Source organism: Manacus candei, unplaced genomic scaffold, assembly GCF_025592945.1.
Source record: "Manacus candei isolate 608988 ecotype Guabito, Panama unplaced genomic scaffold, ASM2559294v1 h1tg000014l, whole genome shotgun sequence".
NCBI lineage: Eukaryota > Metazoa > Chordata > Aves > Passeriformes > Pipridae > Manacus > Manacus candei.
Genome location: NW_026138062.1, coordinates 40,086,058 through 40,106,173, shown reverse-complemented (window position 1 = coordinate 40,106,173; position 20,116 = coordinate 40,086,058). Strand labels below are relative to the sequence as shown.

Genomic DNA, 20,116 nt, shown 5'->3' with positions numbered 1-20,116 from the left:
CAAGTGCACTCAGCAACTCTGTAAACAGACATGACTGTACTTTAAAACTAGAGTAAATAGGCATTCAGGTTTGGGGTTTTGTTTGTTCTGTTGTTTGTTTTTTTTTCTTAGTAGAGTTCCTTTTGGAGTGGTCTTTTGTCTCTAAATGTTCAGCAAGGTACATAATTGAAGAAAAAAGAAACCAAACCTTGACTCAGAGGAGAAGAGTTGCTAAGAGTGATAGGAAGCTTAGATCCCTATTTTAGGCATGTAAGTGATGCTTAAAGGCAGGAAGGGTAAATACCCTACTGCTCTATGTGTTTGCCAGTATATTCAACTGAGTGTTATATATAGCAACTTAATTAGAATGTGTGCCCATACATGGAGAAGAACATGTAAAAGCACATTTGCAGGCAGTAATGTTTTTATATTGTTAAATCCACATAGTCACTCTGAACTAAGAGACTTCTGATGCAATGTTCTTTACATCAGAGCTTGAGTTTCAAAATGCCCATCAGGTTTGTACTGTTGTACAGTGTTGTATATGCTTTTCCTTATACATACAATGCATTTCTTATAGTTTTCCTATAATTTCCATTTTTAGTGTTATTTCTAGTATTTCATGATCTCATATGATAAATTTATCAATGGAAATTACCTACATATCAGGCAAAATACAATAAATAGTTTAGAAGTAAACCAAATATTGTTCATTATTCAGATATGTATATTATGAAGCTTGGAAAAAGAATTATGCCATCACATGCTCATGTATTTTATTATCACACTGAGAAAATAAAAAGTTATGATTTGAATATATCCATAGCAGAATCCGTCAAATAAAAAATACAGAAAGATATTGCTAGAATAATAAAACTAAAACCATGTTGCTTATTAGCTGAAAATTTGATAAACATATATGTTTATACCACAATACCACAATACCATAGAAATGAAAACTTCTTAATGACCTTGTTAAAGGTCAAAGGGAGTTATTTCTTCCTGTTCTGCAGTTTTGAGGCCACATCTGAAACACTTGTCCAGTTTCTAACTCTTCAGTTGAAAAAAGCATTGCCCAGGTTACCCAGAGAGATTTGTGGAACTTCCACTTTGGAAATACATAGAACTGGAGTAGACAATGCCCAGAGCAGCCTAAACTGATTTTGAATTTGGCCATACTCTGAGTTGTATTGGATACCAAAATATTTAACTTTATGAATAAATTATTTCTATAATGGAATGCTTAAAAAACTAAAACCATTGTAGCTAAAAAAAAAAAAAAAGACATTTAAAAATATAAAAAAGTGTGCTGTTTAACAAAATGTGCAATAGTTTTTCCTTAAATTACTTCCAAATATATGTTTCTCTGGGTTACTACCTGAGAACAGGTTTGAATGAGGCTTCATGCTATGCTAATACTCTTTGGCATTCTCTTAGCCCTCAAGTGTGACAGGACATCTGAAAGAGAACTACAGCCTTTGTAATGAGCTGTTCTTTTGGGATTGGCCATAACAAAAAATTCCTGTTCTGGTTTAAAGAAGGGTTTAGTGAGCTTCAAATAGCTGATATGCAGCACTCACCTTCACGCTAACTGCCTTAGCTTTACCATGTAGGAACAAACAACAATCCATACCAGCTTACTGCACTAATTAAAAAAACCCTTCATTATATTCTGTGTCTACACAAAGTTGTGCTTCGTTGAACAAACCATTTGATAGTTTGAGCAGTAATCCCATGTTGCAGTGTTCTGTTTAATGGAGTGTAAGTAGCTTTAGCATGAGCCAGCATGGTGTCATGATGACATGGCCATGCCATCATTAAGTTTCTTTGTTTAGAGGGGGTTGCATGAGCCACTGTTTCTGTTCTGTGATCTCTATTTTCCTGTAGAAAAAAAATAGATTTCTTTCTCTGCCTTTTAATTGTGGTATCTTTTGAGTATTTTGGGATATGTACCCCACAGAGTTAAACAATTTCTGGTTAGATTGGTTTAGTATGTTTGATAAAAATTGCATAGGTATCTGATAGGTTATGCCTTAATAGTTACTAATAGAGTTCTGTAACATACGCATGGCTGAGACTTTTTCTGTTTTGACAGCCTTAAGAGAGAGTGTTAAAAAAAATAAATGACTAGTAAACAGTAAAAAAAAGTTAAAGAGAGAGACTGGTGACTTCTGTTCAAGGGGTCATTTTTTCAGAAGAGGAATAAGAACTGTGAGGGAGATGCTTAATGGAAAATCTGTATCTCATGGGATGTTACCAGAGAAAATGAACCATAGCAAAGTAAGCAGTTCTCTGTTGGTTGTCTTTATTGTAACATAGCCTTCAAGCTGGTACTATGAAACAAATTACTGTGGTGCATCCTGTTATTACTAGTGCCTAATAAATTGAGTATTCTGTACCCCTGTTCAGTCACACCAGCACCATCACTATATAGATTTTAGCATCCCTGCTCCAAAGCTCTGCCAAGGGTTTGTCTGATGTAGTCCTGACTTCATCCAAGGATTATGGTAGGGAGTCTAATATGCTAACTGCAAATGAATATTGTGTGTTATTGTTTTCCCTCCCCTGCAACTTATCAGTGGAAGTTCCACCAAGGAATAGTTCCAATTCTTATGCTTCCCTAGCCAGTAAGGGAACTGCAAATGAAATCTAATGCTTGGTAACGGATGTGTTTAGTTGTGGAGAAAGAAAAGACTAGAAGGCATGAAGCATAAGAGTATTGGATTTTAGCTGGATTCTGTGTTTAGTTATTATACAGGTGAATATCTGAAAGTTAATCTGAAATATAATTTTGGCATCAATCATGAACTTGTCAGTATGTTGTTATGGTTCTTATGGATCATCACCATTATGGTATCTGAATTAAATGTAGAAAGCAGCAGTTTATGGAAAGTTAAGTTCCTGTTTTGATAAAAAAATAAAGTCATAGGGTAACCAGAATGCAATCACATTTGATAATGCTTCTCTCAGCTAAGCCTTACTGCATATTTGCTTCTAGTATATCGGTAGCTAACATGCTGATGCTGATGGACTCAGAACATTCATGCTCTAACACTGTGCTATTGTGTTGTTGTTCAGATTTCTGAACAAACTGGGGAGTTCTGAGGTATTTCAAACTGAAATAAAGAAATAGTAGTATTTTATTTAAAGCACTAGCCAGCAGTCTTGGTCTGAATGAAAGAAAGAAGAGGGGAGGGGAAGGGAGGGGAGGAAGAAAGAAAAGAAAAGAAAAGAAAAGAAAAGAAAAGAAAAGAAAAGAAAAGAAAAGAAAAGAAAAGAAAAGAAAAGAAAAGAAAAGAAAAGAAAAGAAAAGAAAAGAAAAGAAAAGAAAAGAAAAGAAAAGAAAAGAAAAGAAAAGAAAGAAAAGAAAAGAAAAGAAAAATTTTAAACTAGACATAAACTCCAAATTAAATTACTGTGTTATTTATCATTTGATTACTTATTATTGCCAGATATATACCTGAAATACTGCAGTATTCAGAAATTCATTTAATAAAGGATAATGTCAGAAGTAATGGCTCAAGGATTTCACATACAAAAAAAAATTACCAGAAGGGAGCAAATTGTTGTATACCGGTTGTTCCTTAGAACCTACCACGTTACTGCCTCTGGGATCAATGCCTGAAAAAATGCCCATATTTCATTTCCTTGAACTGTAATACAGTCACTCCTGCTGGCATTAACCACTGAAAGCCAACACTTAGGAACACACCTATAGAACAGCTGCTGCACTGTGAGGAAAATAGGACTGTAGCTTAACTTCTTGTTTGACCTTTGTTCAGTCTAAACTCTCGTTAGCTGCTTATTTACTCCCCTATCAGTGGTACTCACCATCATTTACTCTCAGAATTATCCAAAGTCCTGCACTTTTTTCCCTCAGTAATGTTGAATCCATCTAAAACTAGTGGAAAAACAGAAATCGTACTGCGTGGTTTCTGGCTATGCATATTCATGTAGCACTGAATACAATTTTCCATCTAAGCACAGAAATGAAATCACTTCTGTAGTGATTTATATGATTTTTTTTGTTGTTTTCTTTTTTTTTTTTTTAATATAAGTTCTCTTCTGGGACTACAGCAACAGAAAAATATGATAGAAGAAAATACATTTGGAATGAACTAAAACTGGTGAAGGAAGAGTACTTGATTCATTTTAGAGGAGTTCTGTGATCCTAAAGTTGTATAAATGATAATGTGAAAATCCAGCAGCCTCCTTATTCTTTCCACTGTTCAATGAGGTGCTCAGTTTGCTTTGGGATTAGAGATGATAAGGAAGGCTTCTCTTTGAAAATAGAATAGATGTTTCTTGGATATTAAGATATATGAAAAAATATTATTTGAATCTCCTGAGGCCACGTAAGAAAAAAAAAAAAGGAAAATCTTTTTATTATAGCAAGCAGAACCTCATATTAATTGAAGTTTTGGAATATCCTACTAGGAATTTGTTTTCAAGCATTTTGGGTATTGCTGATAAGTTTTGGTATTATATTTATAATCATAATTTGCTAAATTAATCTATCAGAGTTCAGACAAATTTCTAGTTTAATTGTAATAAGAAAGATTCAGGAAATATTGAAATAATGAAAAACTGACATTAAATTTTGAAAGAAACAGTTGCAAAGAAGAGTGTATGATAGATTTTTAATTTTATTTTGTAATAAAAATATTTTCAGGGTTAGGATATTTGGACTTATCGACCACATTGTTAGAATGATAGAAATTATTGATACAAGGTTAGTTTATTTTTAAAAATAAGTTATACACTTTTTAAGCATTACTATACCTTTTATAGCTGCTGTATCTAAACAAAAATTTATTATTAATTGATACACCAAAAGTGGCCTTTAGTGAATTTAGATCCCGATTATTAGCTGTTTTGAAGAAGAAAACCTGAAATGCAGCAAACCTCTTAAAGACCATGTTACAAGAGTTAGGAGTGAGGAAGCAGTTGGGAAAGCATCGGTACCGGCATGAACCACAAAGAGACAGGTAGCTAAATTTGGTACATTCTTGGAGCTGATAGTAGTCTTCTTACTACAATGCAGCTAAGAAGTTACAAATGCATGCATTATTGTGGGCTACCTGGCAGGAAAGGCGAAGTTTTCTACTGAGTTGGTCATGGAAGAAAGCCCTTCAGATTGAAATGCTACATGGCAATCCAAGACGAATAAGAAGTCAGACAACTTTGCATCACTTTGACAAATGCAGTCAATACATGTTTTTATAGGAGCTGGAATGACGGGTAACTATCTGTTACAGGATTTTTCCTTTTCAAGAAACATCAGTCTGTCTACAGCTTAGCTTAAACTTCCTTCCCTTTAATAGCTGGTCTCTTCCAAGCCTTGTTGCAGTGGGTGTACTAGTGACAAATGATCCATTTAATAAACTGATGTCTTTTGAGACTGTAGCTCTTCACTAACATGCTGCCATGTGGTCATATAAAACTAAAATAAGCATAAGGATACTTTTTACAATTGTGTTGTCACATACATTCTATTACCATTTTATTGCATTTAAATCTTAAATTATTTATTAATTGGCTATGAATGAGCTACATCTTCAGCTTTATGTAGAGAAGTACAAGCCATTATGAACTTTGCTTTTGTGACCTAATGAAAGTTTTTGTTATTGTGTATATCATAGTGCTAATTAAATGAGTTCAGAATTAATATCATCCATACTCATCTTTTAATTGGGTGGAATATAAACATCTGTGTTCCTGAGTGTTTCTCTTTAGCAGTTACATTAAAAGTTTATTTGTTGACAGCAATAGAACGATTATATTAAATATAAGTTGAAATGAATGTCTACTTCTATTACGTCCAAAAATTTACAAAATCTCTCCTAACAAGAATGCAGTTACTGCTATATGATAAAAGAAATTGTTGCATAAAGTCATTAAAGGAGTCATGCAGACAAGAGTCGCTAACTGCATACATTAATCTAATGAAAATGGAAAGCAAAAATCTGCTAACTGATTCTTAATCATTTGGGTTGAGGGCTCATAATCAGTGATGTGGCAGATAAAAAGATCACTGATTAAAGGTTTGATCATGGTGGAAACATTATGGAGATGTGTGTGACATGCTGACAATATAAAATAAAATTCACTGAGTGATATTTACTTGCATTTTAGATGATTTTGTCACTTCCCAAATGCTTCTATGAAATTATTCATCAGTCATTAGTTTAAACAATATAGTAAAATAATTTTTAAATGTGATATGGATGTTTGGCGGGTGCATTGTGTAATGAGAGTGTAACTTCCAAGATTTTTTATCCAGTGACTAGAGCAATTTTATCATCTGCAAGTAGTTGGTATTTAGAAAGGAGTGGGACTTGTCTTTCTCTATTTAGTGATAGCATGTGGAATCTTGGTCTTGATGAATTTCTGGCTTAGTATTTGTAGAATCACAGAATGGTTTGTGTTGGAAGGGATGTTAAAGATCATCTAGTTCTAAACCCCCTGCCAGGGGCAGGGACACCTTCCACTAGACCTGGTTGATCAAAGCCCTGTCCATCCTGTCATTGAACACTTAATCTTTCTGTGCAGAAGCATATGGCTTGCAACTGCTTATAGAGTAGGTTATACAGTGACTTTAGGTTTATACTGCAGTACCATGGTCAGGACTGTGACTATATAGTGTAAAGAAATTGTACCAAAGAGCTACATTATAAGAGTTTCAAAAGAGGATTTTGAGCGTGGACCGTTGCATAGCTACTCAGGTACCTAAATAACTTGTCTGAAGGTAACAAATTCTTTAGTCTGCAATTATTAGTATTTTGAGGATCAAACTCAGATTGCATTACTTAGGATACATGGTTTATCGTGATTTTAAGGTGCAATGTGTGTCTCTTTTCTCATATTGGCACATAATGTGTTGCATTGATGGGAAATTCCAAGCTTGGTACTCCAGTAACAGGCTTCATAGTTGCATAGTTGGAAAGGGTAGAAGAAGGCTGAGACATGTTTTGTAAGGATAGTTGAGGACAGTTATTCCCCTGCCCTTATTAGTTTCATTTATTACCAAATATAACAGAGCCAATTTTTATCTTTTGATAAATTCTATGAATGCATATCTCAAACTACTACACTAAAAATGACAGCATAAACCTAATACTAGGTAAAATTTTTTTCAAATAAAGGGTAAGTACTTACAGAAACTCTTAACTGCAGATCGAAAATTAAGTGTTTCCTGAATATAACATGCCATTTATACAAAAGAATGATCTTAAAGCATACTTGAAAGGAATGCAGTTATTTGCCTGAACTTATTAGAGCAAAGACAGCAATGGCAGCCATTTTGATGGAAAACTGAAACTCCCCTGTAAGTAAATGTGAAATAGGGTTTCAGCAATGATAGAAGCTTGATAAATTTGCACTCTACAAAGTGAGCTGCACTGTATAAAGAATGAAATAGAAGTTTATTTAGAATGGATGAGTCATGTCACAGATATACTGCTGGTATTCTGTATACTTTCAAATGGTGTTAATTTCCTTTTTACCAGTTTTAATTTATTGAAATTAATAATAATCTTTGAGGTTACAGTATATTTACACAAACATTTTTCATTAATCATAATAATTGACAAACCTACATTAACTCAAAATGTTGAAAAATCAAGCAATAACTTCAGGATTCCTTTTTTTCCTTTTTTTAAAAATGATTTTTTTCTTTTAGAATTGGGTAGAAAAAGCAGAGAAACAGAAACTATTGTCAGACACCCTTGACCTTTCAGAGCTGTTTCATCCTGACACATTTCTCAATGCCTTACGCCAGGAGACTGCAAGGTGGGGGAAAAATATTTGTGCTATTTGTGCTACTATGCCATTGCTCCCTATGTGTGAAGATGGTTATTTAATTTTCGGGACACAGATGCAGCATGTTATGTCAATTGCTATAATTAATCATCTCATTTGTATTTCTTACCTTGAAGTAAAATAACTGTGAGTTACTTGTATAAATGCTGATTGTTTTTTTTTTTGATTAAAATAAAGATGTATTTTTCTTCAAAGTAAGAGTTAGTATGATATGGTGCGCATTGAAAATACATTGGGTTTAGTTTTTTGTTTAATTTTCTGTTACATGTCCAAGATTTACTGTATATGTGTTTCCTTTGCAGAGTAATGAGCTGTTCAGTGGACAGCCTTAAATTTACAGCTTCATGGAAAGGGCGAATACAGGAAGGCAAACTCCAAGTTAAGGTATTTTACCGGGATGTTTTACTAGAATTTTTAGAATGTTTTGTTAGCATAGTCCAAGTCATCTGTCCATAAACTTTCTGGAAAACTGTATACAGCTGTATACAGCTACAAAAGTGGTTGACAAGCCACAAAAATTAGAAAAAGATGGCAGTAATTAACAATTTAATCTTAGGCCTACAGCCAGCAGCCATGAAGTAACCACTGATTGCTTAGACAGCAAATTCTGGTTTAATTTAGCTTCTTAACATTTCATGTAGAATTGCCACTTTGGCTGAATCCAGATCTCTGTGCACCTTTTTTATACCTAATTTTCTAGACAATTGACAAATAAGTTTTCTACACTATGTGTTCCAACAGGTATGTTGGTCCCATGATAATCCTGCACAGCTCCAAGTTCTGTGTTCAGCATAGAGCAAAGCACTTAAAACTGCATCCTCACAGAAACACGTGACTAACGCAGGGCACTCACCACGTGACTTTTTTCCTCATGTGCAGCTAAAGCAGACAGATTGCTAGACTAGGAAAGCAAGTGGCAGGGTATGTTCTCTAGTCTGATAATGCAGGCAGACAGAAAGCTGTGGGAGATATTTGGGATCTGGGCTGGCCGCTGACGCTGTCTAAAATTATTAATACAGAATGTGTAAGAATTCATATTCCTAAAATCTTAATAGATTGTAAGGCCAGTAAAGATAACTGTAATCATCCAAAGTGACCTTTATACAATACAGTCTTTAGAACTTTGTTGAATTAATTCCTGTGGAACTAGAGAATATTCTTTGTAGAATTATTCAATCTTAGTATTTAAGTAAGAGTAATAGTTGCCTACTTCGTTTAATGAGAAACAGATAGGAGTCTAGAACTTGGACATAAATAAACCAAGGGACTTTTAGGGCAATTCAGTTCCTTGAAATAAACCTGGTATATGACGAACCTTGGAGCCTGCAAATCACATGTTCTGAGGTGACAGATTCATCAAAGAGTTCTACCAATAAGCCAAAACTGAGTTTCACATCTCAGGCCACTCATTCTAGTAGGCTAACTATCAGCTGTAGATTCTAGGAGCCTGAACTTCTTCAAAACCATCCTAATATCTTTGAAATATGTCAGAGGTCGATGTCAAATACCTCAACTCATGCATGAATAATTTTACCTCAGTATTTCCATATATTAAAAATAATCATATTATTTTACGGTTGCAAGATTGAAATAGCTACTTGGAAAATAAAAAATTAGAGGAAAGAGTTTTATGACAGTACTCAAGTTGTTATTAAACTTCTAATTGAAGTTTCTACTATGTGAAAATTTATGTGGTAAATTTTTGGTAACACTAGTTAAAGTATACTGTTAGCAGTCTATGTCATATGTAGGCAAAAAGGTTAATGTATATTCTCTATTGCCTTGCAAGAATGAGTCTTATGTTCCAAGAGGAACCAAAAATAAAAACAGAATTTTGTTTAAGAGCAAATTCTCTGCCACAGGAATAGTACAAGCAGTTAGATGAGTGGTTACTTTTAACAAAACATAAGAATCCTGTCAAGTTTCTTCATTTGGTTTGAATATTATCTTTACCTCTAAGAGCAATATTCGTTTAATCTCTATTAATAAGTATTCACTAGTATTTTCACTGCTTCTTTGAATCTTTGATGAACAGAAAGGCTTTGAAACCCACTGCAATGCTGAATATTTAGATTCCTTACCTTTAGAATCCATCTTCATGCTCAAGGAAAACTGGAGAGAAACTTTCACATTAGTAAGGCTAAATACCACATGCACTGTAACTAGGGCATAAAAATGTCATTGATTCAGAAAAATCGTTCTCTAAAATGTGTCTTGTTTGATAAGGATCCTAAGGATTGCACATTAGGCTTGGTTCATCTCAGCAGTATGAATTTTAAAACTGATAAAGTAAACATTGTATCTGCAGTTTCAAGAATTCAGGCTAACCTTGTGGAATGGGGAGCTATTCTGAGGAGGGACTCAAAAAAAATCAGTCAGCAGAATAGATAAGTCCTTATACACATGCTGTGGAGAGATAACTGGGACCTTGTTTTTATCCCACCTAAATCAGAAATTGTAGTTTACCAGACTCCCCTGCAGGAACCAGACCATAGTATAGGCTATTCTGAGGTTTATCAGTCTCAATTTATGCTAATGGTGCTATTTCACTTCACGTGACTAATTCCACTGAGAGACTTGATTCTGTACTCACATGATTGGGGGACTCTCTTTTAGGATATGGGAGAGTTGTGCTCAAGTCCTTGAATCACCGAATATTTAATTAGTCTTATAGAACGTCTTTTTTGAAGAATTGAGACACATAGGAATGCAGATGAATTTAAACCTGATATTCACACATACTTTGTATAACTTTCTTATTCACACTGTCAGTTAGGGAGTGATTTGAAGACACATTCTTTGAGACTTTTTTCCTTGCCTTTAGTTTTAAAAGTTTTTGATGGCTTAGAATTTGTTATTATAAGGAAAAGGAGTAAATTACTTTATTATCTGTATGATGAAAATGCTTTCTCAGTCTTGCTGTAATTTTAAAAAATGCATCATGCTTCAGCAGTTCTAGACATGTGACCCTTCTATGCCAAAAAATGCAAATAATATACCCTGTGATCATCTGTAAGTCAGAAGCATGCAGTGGTAGAACTGTCAGTGGTAGAACTATCAGTGTACAAACTACAAAGTAGACAGAAGAACACTCAATCAGGCCAAGAACACATCTTAGTATGTATGAATTATCAAATCAGATGGTAAATTATCAGTGTTAATTCAGGTGATAATTTAGATGTATGATGTGGAGTAGATCTCTTCTAGTAGGATGTGATGTATATTTGATTTAGAATCAATCTGTGTAAAATTACACCTTCTTTAATATCCCTTCAGACTTCTTTAACAAAAGGTACTGAAAATGTATGACTATTGCACGTTTATCACATACTGAAATGCAAATACATCTCTTCTGTTTGCTTTGTGCACTGATTGTGCTGTTGTACAAAAGCAGGTAGTCATTCCTTCTGGCATTCGATTTTCTGTTATTGTAGAAAAGAGGGAAAGGAAGAAACATGACAAGAAATTATTCAGTAGTAAGTACTATGAGCTTGCGTAGAACTTAATATAAATAGTGAAAAATAAAAAATTATTGCAAGTCTCAAATACATAATATCAGTATTAATATTGAAACTATATACTCTTAGCAATTGACAGATATACTATTGCAGGGCATCCTAAGAGGTCTTTTTTTACAGTATGCCCTCATCCTGAAATACCAATAAATTAATGATGGAGGCCTGTAGAGTTAATGAAGTGAAAATATGACTTCCAGAAAACTGATGCAGTTTGCATCATTTCATAGGAAATTATGGCATTAATTGGTAAGGGAAAATTAATTGCAGAAATTTTGAAATTTTGGAAACAGACATGCTTTGGACCATGGTATCAGCACACTTTCTACAAATGTATTTTAAAAAAAACATAGTCTGTAATGTTTAAAAATAACTGTTGTGAACTTGAACTAGTACCAATAGTTGTGAAATGCCAAATTCTTTGTAAGAATTCAAATTTTAAAAATTATGGTCAAGTCTAGCCATTACTCTCAGCTGTGTTGCAAAGATACTATGATTATATTACAGATGCTGTGAAATCCATGTCCTTCATAGTAATTGTAAGTTCTCTACAGTGTTTATAGAGCAGTGAGCACATGGCTCTGGAGTACTCAGCCAGACAGTATCAGAAAGTATATTGTTCTGGTGTTGTTGGGTTTTTTATTTAATGTCTTTTAATATTGCATCAAAGTAAAAATTTTGGTCTTAATCTTAAAAGGAGTTTCTAACATTGGTTGAAGTTTTCCAGGAGACCAAATGATATTATTTTATGTAACTATCATGTCAAAGGAAACACCAATATCAAAAGAAGTAACGTGGAGTAGAAAGAGATTTTTCAGTAGGTGACCCACTTCTATAAAAATTTCTTTTAGAGATATTCAGGATGGCCAGACCTTTGAACACTCCAACACTAAATTTTAAAACCTCTTCATCAGGCCAATCTTCCCTCAATAACTTTGCCAAATTCATTTATTTATCAAATTAAACTTCATAACAAAATTCCCTGCAGAATGCAGGAAGGGTAGAATGAAGAACACAGGAGATGAATCTTTCTGATATTAGTGTGATAGGGATAAGTAAGAGCTTTGAAAGCATTCAATCAGAAGTGTAGTGAGATAAAGTGTAATCTAGGACCTATGCATATAATAAAGTGAGGTCTTAAGTATCAGTGTTAACAACAGAGACCTGTAGGAAGGAGTCTGTGAGAAAGCCTCAGTATAATCATTAGTAAGACTTTCTTCCTTTTGTGCCATTTATGGTATTTTTATTCATAATCTTTCTTCTTGGAAGACAGAAGTGGCACTGGAATGTGTATCGGCTATTGTTAAAGATTACTGACACCCCAAATTCTTTTTTTCTGCATAAAACCAGCTTTTCCAAAATCTCTCTGAAGAGATTTTGAGTCTGAAAAGAAACAGTGGAAAATATCGAATGTTAACTTTGTATCTTAAAAGCAACATACCTGAAAAGATCACAATAAACTTGGCAGGAGAAGTGAGAATATTGTCACATTTTCATAATGAAGAGCAGACCTTAAGCTTTTGAAAAGAGATTGAAGGAGAAAAAACATTTTTGCAGTTCCAGATAGTAAGTATGAAAAATGTAATTAATTTCACTGAGGGCTTCTTATAATAATTTGTGGAAGTTAAAGATAGACAAAAAGTCATACTACTATGAACTTTCCATCTGGGGTTGTTTTGTTTCAGGTTATCCATAGTTTTGAAGGCTTTACTGTAAGTTCTAGTCTTTATGGAGCACAGATTTCTCCAAAGAGTGTTGTTGACTTCTCTGGTCACTGTCCAAGGAGAAACACAGCTTTGTTCTATATATTTTTTAAAAGCCATGTTTCATAACCATTTTTTTCATATTAGAGTATGTACATCTGCATTTCACACATTGTAAGGATGAGTCCCCAGATGAGAGTTAGACAAAAATATAAGTTTAAAGAAGAAAATTCTTGAAGAGTGCAATGCCTGTCTACAATCAAAAGAATAATTAGATATTAAAAATGCAAAATGTAATCTTAGCTAGTACACAGTTAGTAGACAATTGACAAAAAACCCCTAACACCTGGGAGGAAAGTGTTACTTTGCAAGCAGGACAGTAACTCCCATTGTGTTACTGTTTAATTCCAACTTTTCTTATCAAATAATTTTAGAATATTAAAATTACCTAAGAAAATTATTTCCATTATATCTCCTATGATACTGATCTTCATTGTAATATCATTCTTTAATCCATTTTAAAAATCTGGTACACTTTTTAAAATTTCTTGCAAGAGAAAATGTATTTAGGAAATGATATTTTTCTCCATTTTGGTTATGTGGTCACTCATTCAGTTTACAACAGCATTCTATTTCTTATTCCAGCGCTGCTTTGTTAATCTTGCATTTGGTGAAAGCTGACCTCAGTATTACAAATTTGGTTCAGGGCTTTAGTATGATAATATAATAGACAGATGATTTTCAGACTGTGGTTTCTGTTAGAGATCTGCTGCAGCTTGAGTTAGCCTGTTAAAGTTCTCACTTCAGCAGGTAAACTGACAAATATTATTATTATTTATACTGGCAAACTACTATTATTTGTACTGGGAAAATAAAATGATCAACAAATATTGAAAATTTTAGTTAGAGGAAATCCAGAATAGATATCACTGTCACTAATTTATGGAAGACTTCAGTGAAGAAAAAAGGGAATGTTTAGTTCAGAGGCTGAAATTACTTACTAATCAAAAGAAAAAGCACTTGAAACATGTTACATATGCATAGTTACTTACAGAAGCATCTGTGATTCTTACTTTTTTGCCAAACAACAGTTAATCTAAGAAATCTTGAGTTTTGTTAAATAAAATTTTCTCTTGTGTTATTTCACTATATTTTGTTTGCCTCTGCAGAAGCTGTGTAACCACACATTCCATTCTTTGAAAGCTGTGTTCAGACTTCCAAGCAGGAAGCCATGCTTATTTCAGTGATTGTTCTTCTCTTTTCTAGGCATTGTAATGATTGTGTACTTGGCTGTTGCTATCATAATTCCATTAATCTAATGCCAGGCAACTGAAGTTTCATAATTGATTACATTTACAGCTGTTTTTCTCCTGCATTTTAAAGAATGTGAATCCAAATCAGAGGAAGTTCATGCCAAAGTGTGGTCCAGATCTTGCTTTTAAATCATGTTTCCTAGTCTCATGCAGAACATTCCAATAATTAATTTCCTGTTATTTAAAAATTTGGTCACAGTAAAAAGGTTCATCATTTATTAAAGCACAGTGTAATCATTATTGACATTTCAAATCTGTTCTATATGTTTGAATATTTCATATTTCCGCGGCAGATCAGTGGCTTACAACTGGAAGGTTGCCGTTTTGATGGAAATCGACTTTCAGAAAATCTGCATGATTCTCCCAGTGTGTCATCTGTTCTCCCTTGTTACATGGCCTGGATTCCACAGGTACTAAATTATTAAAAGCCCTAAACTATCGAGACCCATAATTTGATTTCTTTTCTGTGTAGTAGCTTTTCAGTATGATGTTGCTGACCTGTTTTCCCCTTCATTTCAAAATAAAAAGCCCAGTCTTTACTAGGAAAAGCAGTTACTTATTTTATTTAAAACAGGAACTTATTATAATTTTGTTGATATCCTTTAGCTTCTATTGCTTAGATGAAAGCAAGGACTTTATTTCAGTCATAGATTTTTTCCTTGTCTCTTAAAATCATTAGCATATTTTCAAAAGTCTATTTAGTAAATGTGTTTGGGATTTCATTCCTAGAATATATTTTCTTTGCATTTTAAACCTTAAATTAAAACAAAACAGCACTAAAAAGATAATGGTGTGAGCCGTAAGCAAAGAAAGCCTTTCCCCTACTTAAACTAATTTAAAAATATGTCAATGCTTGCAGATTTTAAGATAAAAGTGAAGTAATCCAAACAGTAAAAATTGTTACTGCTTCAGTCCTCCAATTATCATAGCAATCTCCAATAAGTAATGCAAAAAGTTACATAGAAAATATTCAAGGATGTGTCTTGTGACTGAAAAAGAGCTTACTGTAGAATTCATCTCACCTAAATTTAGGTGTCTCAAAGTTAATTGCCTGGTATGACTTAGTCGCCTTAGCTCCTTCTTTGGTCTCAGTAAATGCTAGGCATCTCAGGAAGCCCATCCCATCCAAAGGTAACTGGGTTAAATCACTGTCTAGGTGTGACTCTAAAGACAGCCTAGCCCCCTAACTCTGGGACAGACAGGTGAGGAGAATCCCACAGACAGTTCTAAAAGAATATATATTAAGACTTTCACACCAAAAATCAAGTGAAAAATAGAAAGTGAGAAGTAGGATGAATGCAGTTTTTTTTTCCCACATCCTGTAGACATTAATTCATCATGCAAATGAATTTATTAACTGTAGTCTATTATTTGGCAATCCACATAATTCAGCAGTTATCTCTTGAGAAAGCTAATTTTGGTTAGAAGACTGTCAAAAAAAATGTTCACTGGGCCAAAGAAGTTGAAATTTCAGTTAGAATTGAGTTTATTAATTGTCATAGATTAGGACAATGATTAGATTTGTCATATATTGTGATAGATATTGTTCAAGGAGTTCCATTGCTATCCCGCTACTGTATCCCAACTTTTCTCTCATTGGTATGTCCTGCAGTGGAAGTATACCATTACATTATAGCATAGCAGCACTGTACTAAGATGTAGAGCTTGAACACCACAGTAAATGCTTACCACCATCTGCACCAATGCTCCCAGCTTGGATGGGATAGAAAACACTGAAAATTTAAAAAAAAAAAAAAAAGAGGATTGAAAACCAAAACACAAAACCTGTTACAAAGTTGACCAGTGAAAGATTTTTCAGTTCTTCAGTAGTTGATAAGGTTTATTTTGTTTAGATAACTAAATAGATTTGTAATTTACTTGAAAGGTAGTACATGAGATAAATATGGAATTGGCAGGCACCTTAATATATTGGCTCAGAGGTAGATGTAGAAGGGTGGTAATATGCATGGTTTTCCATGGTAACACCAAATGGAAAAATATTGGAAATTAGTATTGTAAGTAACCTTCCCATTGTTCTGAAAAACATTCCTCTTGTCTTAGAAATAAAACAGATTCCTAAGTATTTTTCTGAATAACTCTATATTTAATAAACTTCAAAGATAAGATCCAAAAGTTGTGAGATCAGCAGAGAGCTTTATCTATAAAATATAAAAGTGAGATAGTTCAATAATCAATTAATCAAACTTCTTCCAATGTACTTCATATTTGAAATGAATAGCAGCTGAAGTCTTTGTGCTGGAAAAAAATATAGTTCTTATAAAACACATACCAGAAGCTGTCAACTGCCCAGATTTTAAATTCAAAATGTCTCTAAGGAAAGCTTTTCTGAACTGTTCTACTCTTGACTTGTTTTGCTGTGAGCTTCACTGTAAAAATTGACCATAATCAAACACTGTGCTCAGAAACCAGGGCAGAATTGGACATTATGCATTTCCCCTTATTTCATTACCTTTCCTTAGCAGAAGAGTGAAGTTGAACATATTATCTTAGGATTCGTAGGTTTTGAATTTGTTTTCCCCATAAAATCTGTTCTTAAATCCAGTGAGCAAAAATGTATGTATTTATAATGCAATGCTTTGTGGTAATTTTCAACTAAAATAAAATAAACGTGAACTCTCTAAAAAGAAAAGGAAAAAGTAGCCTACATGATTTCTCTGAGAGAATCCCCTCAAAATGCTGCAGTGAAATATTTTGGGCTACTAACATGGTGATTATTCTCATTAAACTGTGAAGGTCCTTTCCAGTTTTAATTCGCTGATAGATCGCAAGCTGTGAAGGGTGTCACTAAAGGGGATGGAACTGTGTTTCAGGCAGTCTGACAAAAGAGGATTTAAGCCAAGGACATAAGGATTTGTGGTTCAAAAAGACTTTCACAGAATGGCGTTAACACTCAAATAATGTGATTCCTTAAAACATCAGTGCGATTGAGAAAGGCACAAGAACAGATATTTTGACCCTAGAAGGTGTAAAAAGAGGTCTTTGAAGGCAAACTGGCTGACTTTTGGCTCCCAGCTTTGGCAAAACTTAAATTCTCTGATTAACATTTTAATCTCACACTGGCAAGTGTTTTGTCTGTTTCCCTGGGTTCAGTGTTAACCAAGGGATAAATGGGGTAAGTATAATCCTTCTGAGAACAGCTGAACTCTCTTTACAAACTTCTGATTATTAAGTTACTCTATAGAAATATTACAGTGCATGGACCTTCTGTAAAGATTTAAACAGTGGCGTCCAAAAGGCAGGGGAAGTTGATTTTCAAAAGGGACAACAAAATTCTTCAGTAATGGCAAGGCATGTGCTTTAAACAGTTATTGTTTGCACATTTCCCATTTCCTGTTTTTAGTTATTTTCCAATTTTGGAGCATCACTAACTCACATTTGATGTGATTTGCATTAAAATGACACGTTTTTATTTTAAATTCCTTTCTGACAAGTGTGCTACTTTGTTACTTGGTGTTTTAAAATCTTCTGACACTTTCCAATTGACAGGAAAGACATTTTGAGTATGATGGAAAATGCACTTAATATATATCAGTTCAATCAAACCCTGAATTATTTGCTAAATAAATACATAATTGGTTGAAACCTAAATTACATACTACAGGAGTCTAGACTGATTCTTTGAGCACAAGTCTATGGTCACACATATGAACAATGCCCTGTGCAGAGGCCTAGGAGGAAACTGCATCCAGGTCGCACACAGTTTGTGGTACAGACAGTGAAGAGGAGCTGTTCCTGTTCTCAGAACAGGGCACTTCTTGTTCATCAGGGCACAGACTGAGAGATAAAGCCATGGCTTCAACCAAGGTCCTTCCATGAGTAGTGTTACAATATAATTTTAACTGTGTAAATAGCAGTACTGCTAATGCTGGGTGAAGTATGTGTATAGGAGAATAAAAATTATAAATTAATTCAAATGGAAGTTCAAAGCTCTCAGTTCAAATCTGTTTGCTTAAAGTTAAATTGATAATTTCCTACTTAGGCATTTAATGCAATTGGCCTGTTTTCCATAAGTACCAGAGAACCCAAACTGTGACTGTGATCAGTATTAGTAACAAAAGCATTAAAATAAATAAATTTTAAAAAAAGTCAGTAAACTTACCTTTTTTTTCCTCTTTTTTTTTTCTTTTCTCTACCGTAACTATTTACATGTTCCTACATGTCTAGAAGTGCTAAAAGTATTTGGAAAGGACTAGGGAATTTAGGCTTTTTGTTTGTTTGTTTTAAGTTGTGGTCGAACTAAACTGTGGGTTTCTCTCTGGGTTCCTCTTAATATTGTGCATTAAGTGCAGGCCCTGTGAGACTATAATGTAAGGTATAGTAGTTCTCTCTGTATCAGAGAACCGTTTTTACAGTTGGATTCCATGATGTTAGAAATCATTGTTTAAATCCATAAAGTAGCCTGAAAAGTGTGGGCTAAGATTTTTTTGATTGTATCTCCTGAAATATCCCTCTTGCAAATATCTCAGACTCAGGTCACAACATGGGCTGTGTCACAGGAGCAGCACAGGGTTGTACTGCAGGGATGGAGGAGGCAGAAGGGTTGCCAAGAGTACCGGCACTGCCCACACCAGGACTCCAGCCTGCCAGGATTGCAGCTCCATGCAGTACAGCACGAGTGCTTCTGAGGGGCCTTCTCCCTGCAGGAAACTGTTCAGCACTTCCCTTGCCCTGGTTTGCAGACACTTTTGAGATGTAATTTTAAAGGGCGATTTTTAACTGAACAAAGATTTTGAGATGTACTTCACAGGATCACGCCTGTTAGATACTTTCTGGAGTTTTAGTTATGGAGCTAGCAATTTTTCTGAAGTCTGCTTTGTTGGTAATCCTTGGTAATCCTTCTCCTTTGTCACCTGGACCAAGACTTTCCTGTCCAAGGCTGTAGTGTCTAAACTGTATGTTAACTTTAGATACCAAACCATTGGAGATTATTGCTTTCTCATGTTTTGTTGTATAAGTGGTAACTAAGTGCTTGCTTATTGACAGGATGCATATGGTCCATATTCTCCAGAGGAATGCATATCTTTGCCAGTCTACACTAGTGTGGAGAGAGACCGTGTGGTGACAAATATTGATGTACCTTGTGGAGGAAACCAAGACCAGTGGATTCAATGTGGCGCTGCTTTATTTTTAAAAAATCAGTAATGTGAAACTGCATTAACTTGTGAAGTTAAAAATCATTTAAATATCTAATTTCTTACTTATTAAAAGAAAACTTTAGATTTATCGCTTCTGTGTTTTTAAAACAATGGTTTATTAATTCCTGTTTATTTTTTTTAAGATATATTGAAGTAATTCTACTTGAATAGAATTTCATTGTATCTTTGTGGGATATTGTAAAAGTTAACATGACACTATTCATCAAACTGCTAATTTGGTTTTTTTCTCTAGATTGTAATGTGTTCCATTTCTTTCTCAGACTTGCTGAAATCTCTTTTGTTCTGCCCAGAAATATTGAATATAAGCTCATAGTCAGCATTTTTTCTTTGACCTTTTTTCATTATCCTTTTGGAACTCTTCTTTATATATCTCTGTTATTTAATAAAATAAAATTATAAAACCTTCTGTAACTGAAATTGAATGTTTTACTTGAAGATAAAAGTCAGGATAAACGTTTCATTCTGCTTTAATGACGTTTTACTTGTAATTATATTCCTTTATATTGGTAGGAAATAATAGGATTGTCATAAACTTCAAGTGAAGTTACAAATTCAGTTAGACTACTATCACAATTGCTATCTAGAAGTTACTGAAAAAAAATATTTAT

At 34.0% G+C, this 20,116-nt stretch overlaps 1 protein-coding gene across 3 annotated transcripts in view; it reads left to right on the top strand.

Moving 5' to 3' along the window:
* The window catches only part of DYNC2H1 (dynein cytoplasmic 2 heavy chain 1), a 169,766-nt gene extending 149,852 nt beyond the window's left edge, over nucleotides 1-19,914 (top strand). For 2 of the 3 annotated variants that reach the window (XM_051779783.1, XM_051779782.1), the window contains exons 86-89: nucleotides 7,661-7,770; nucleotides 8,103-8,184; nucleotides 14,625-14,741; nucleotides 19,336-19,914. In XM_051779783.1, the coding sequence (XP_051635743.1) occupies nucleotides 7,661-7,770; nucleotides 8,103-8,184; nucleotides 14,625-14,741; nucleotides 19,336-19,494 (468 nt within the window). In that variant the 3' untranslated portion in view covers nucleotides 19,495-19,914. Of the gene's footprint in view, nucleotides 1-700; nucleotides 1,208-7,660; nucleotides 7,771-8,102; nucleotides 8,185-14,624; nucleotides 14,742-19,335 lie in introns of those variants that run through there. The other variant, XM_051779784.1, reaches the window with a different exon arrangement.
* Nucleotides 19,915-20,116: the final 202 nt, after the last annotated feature.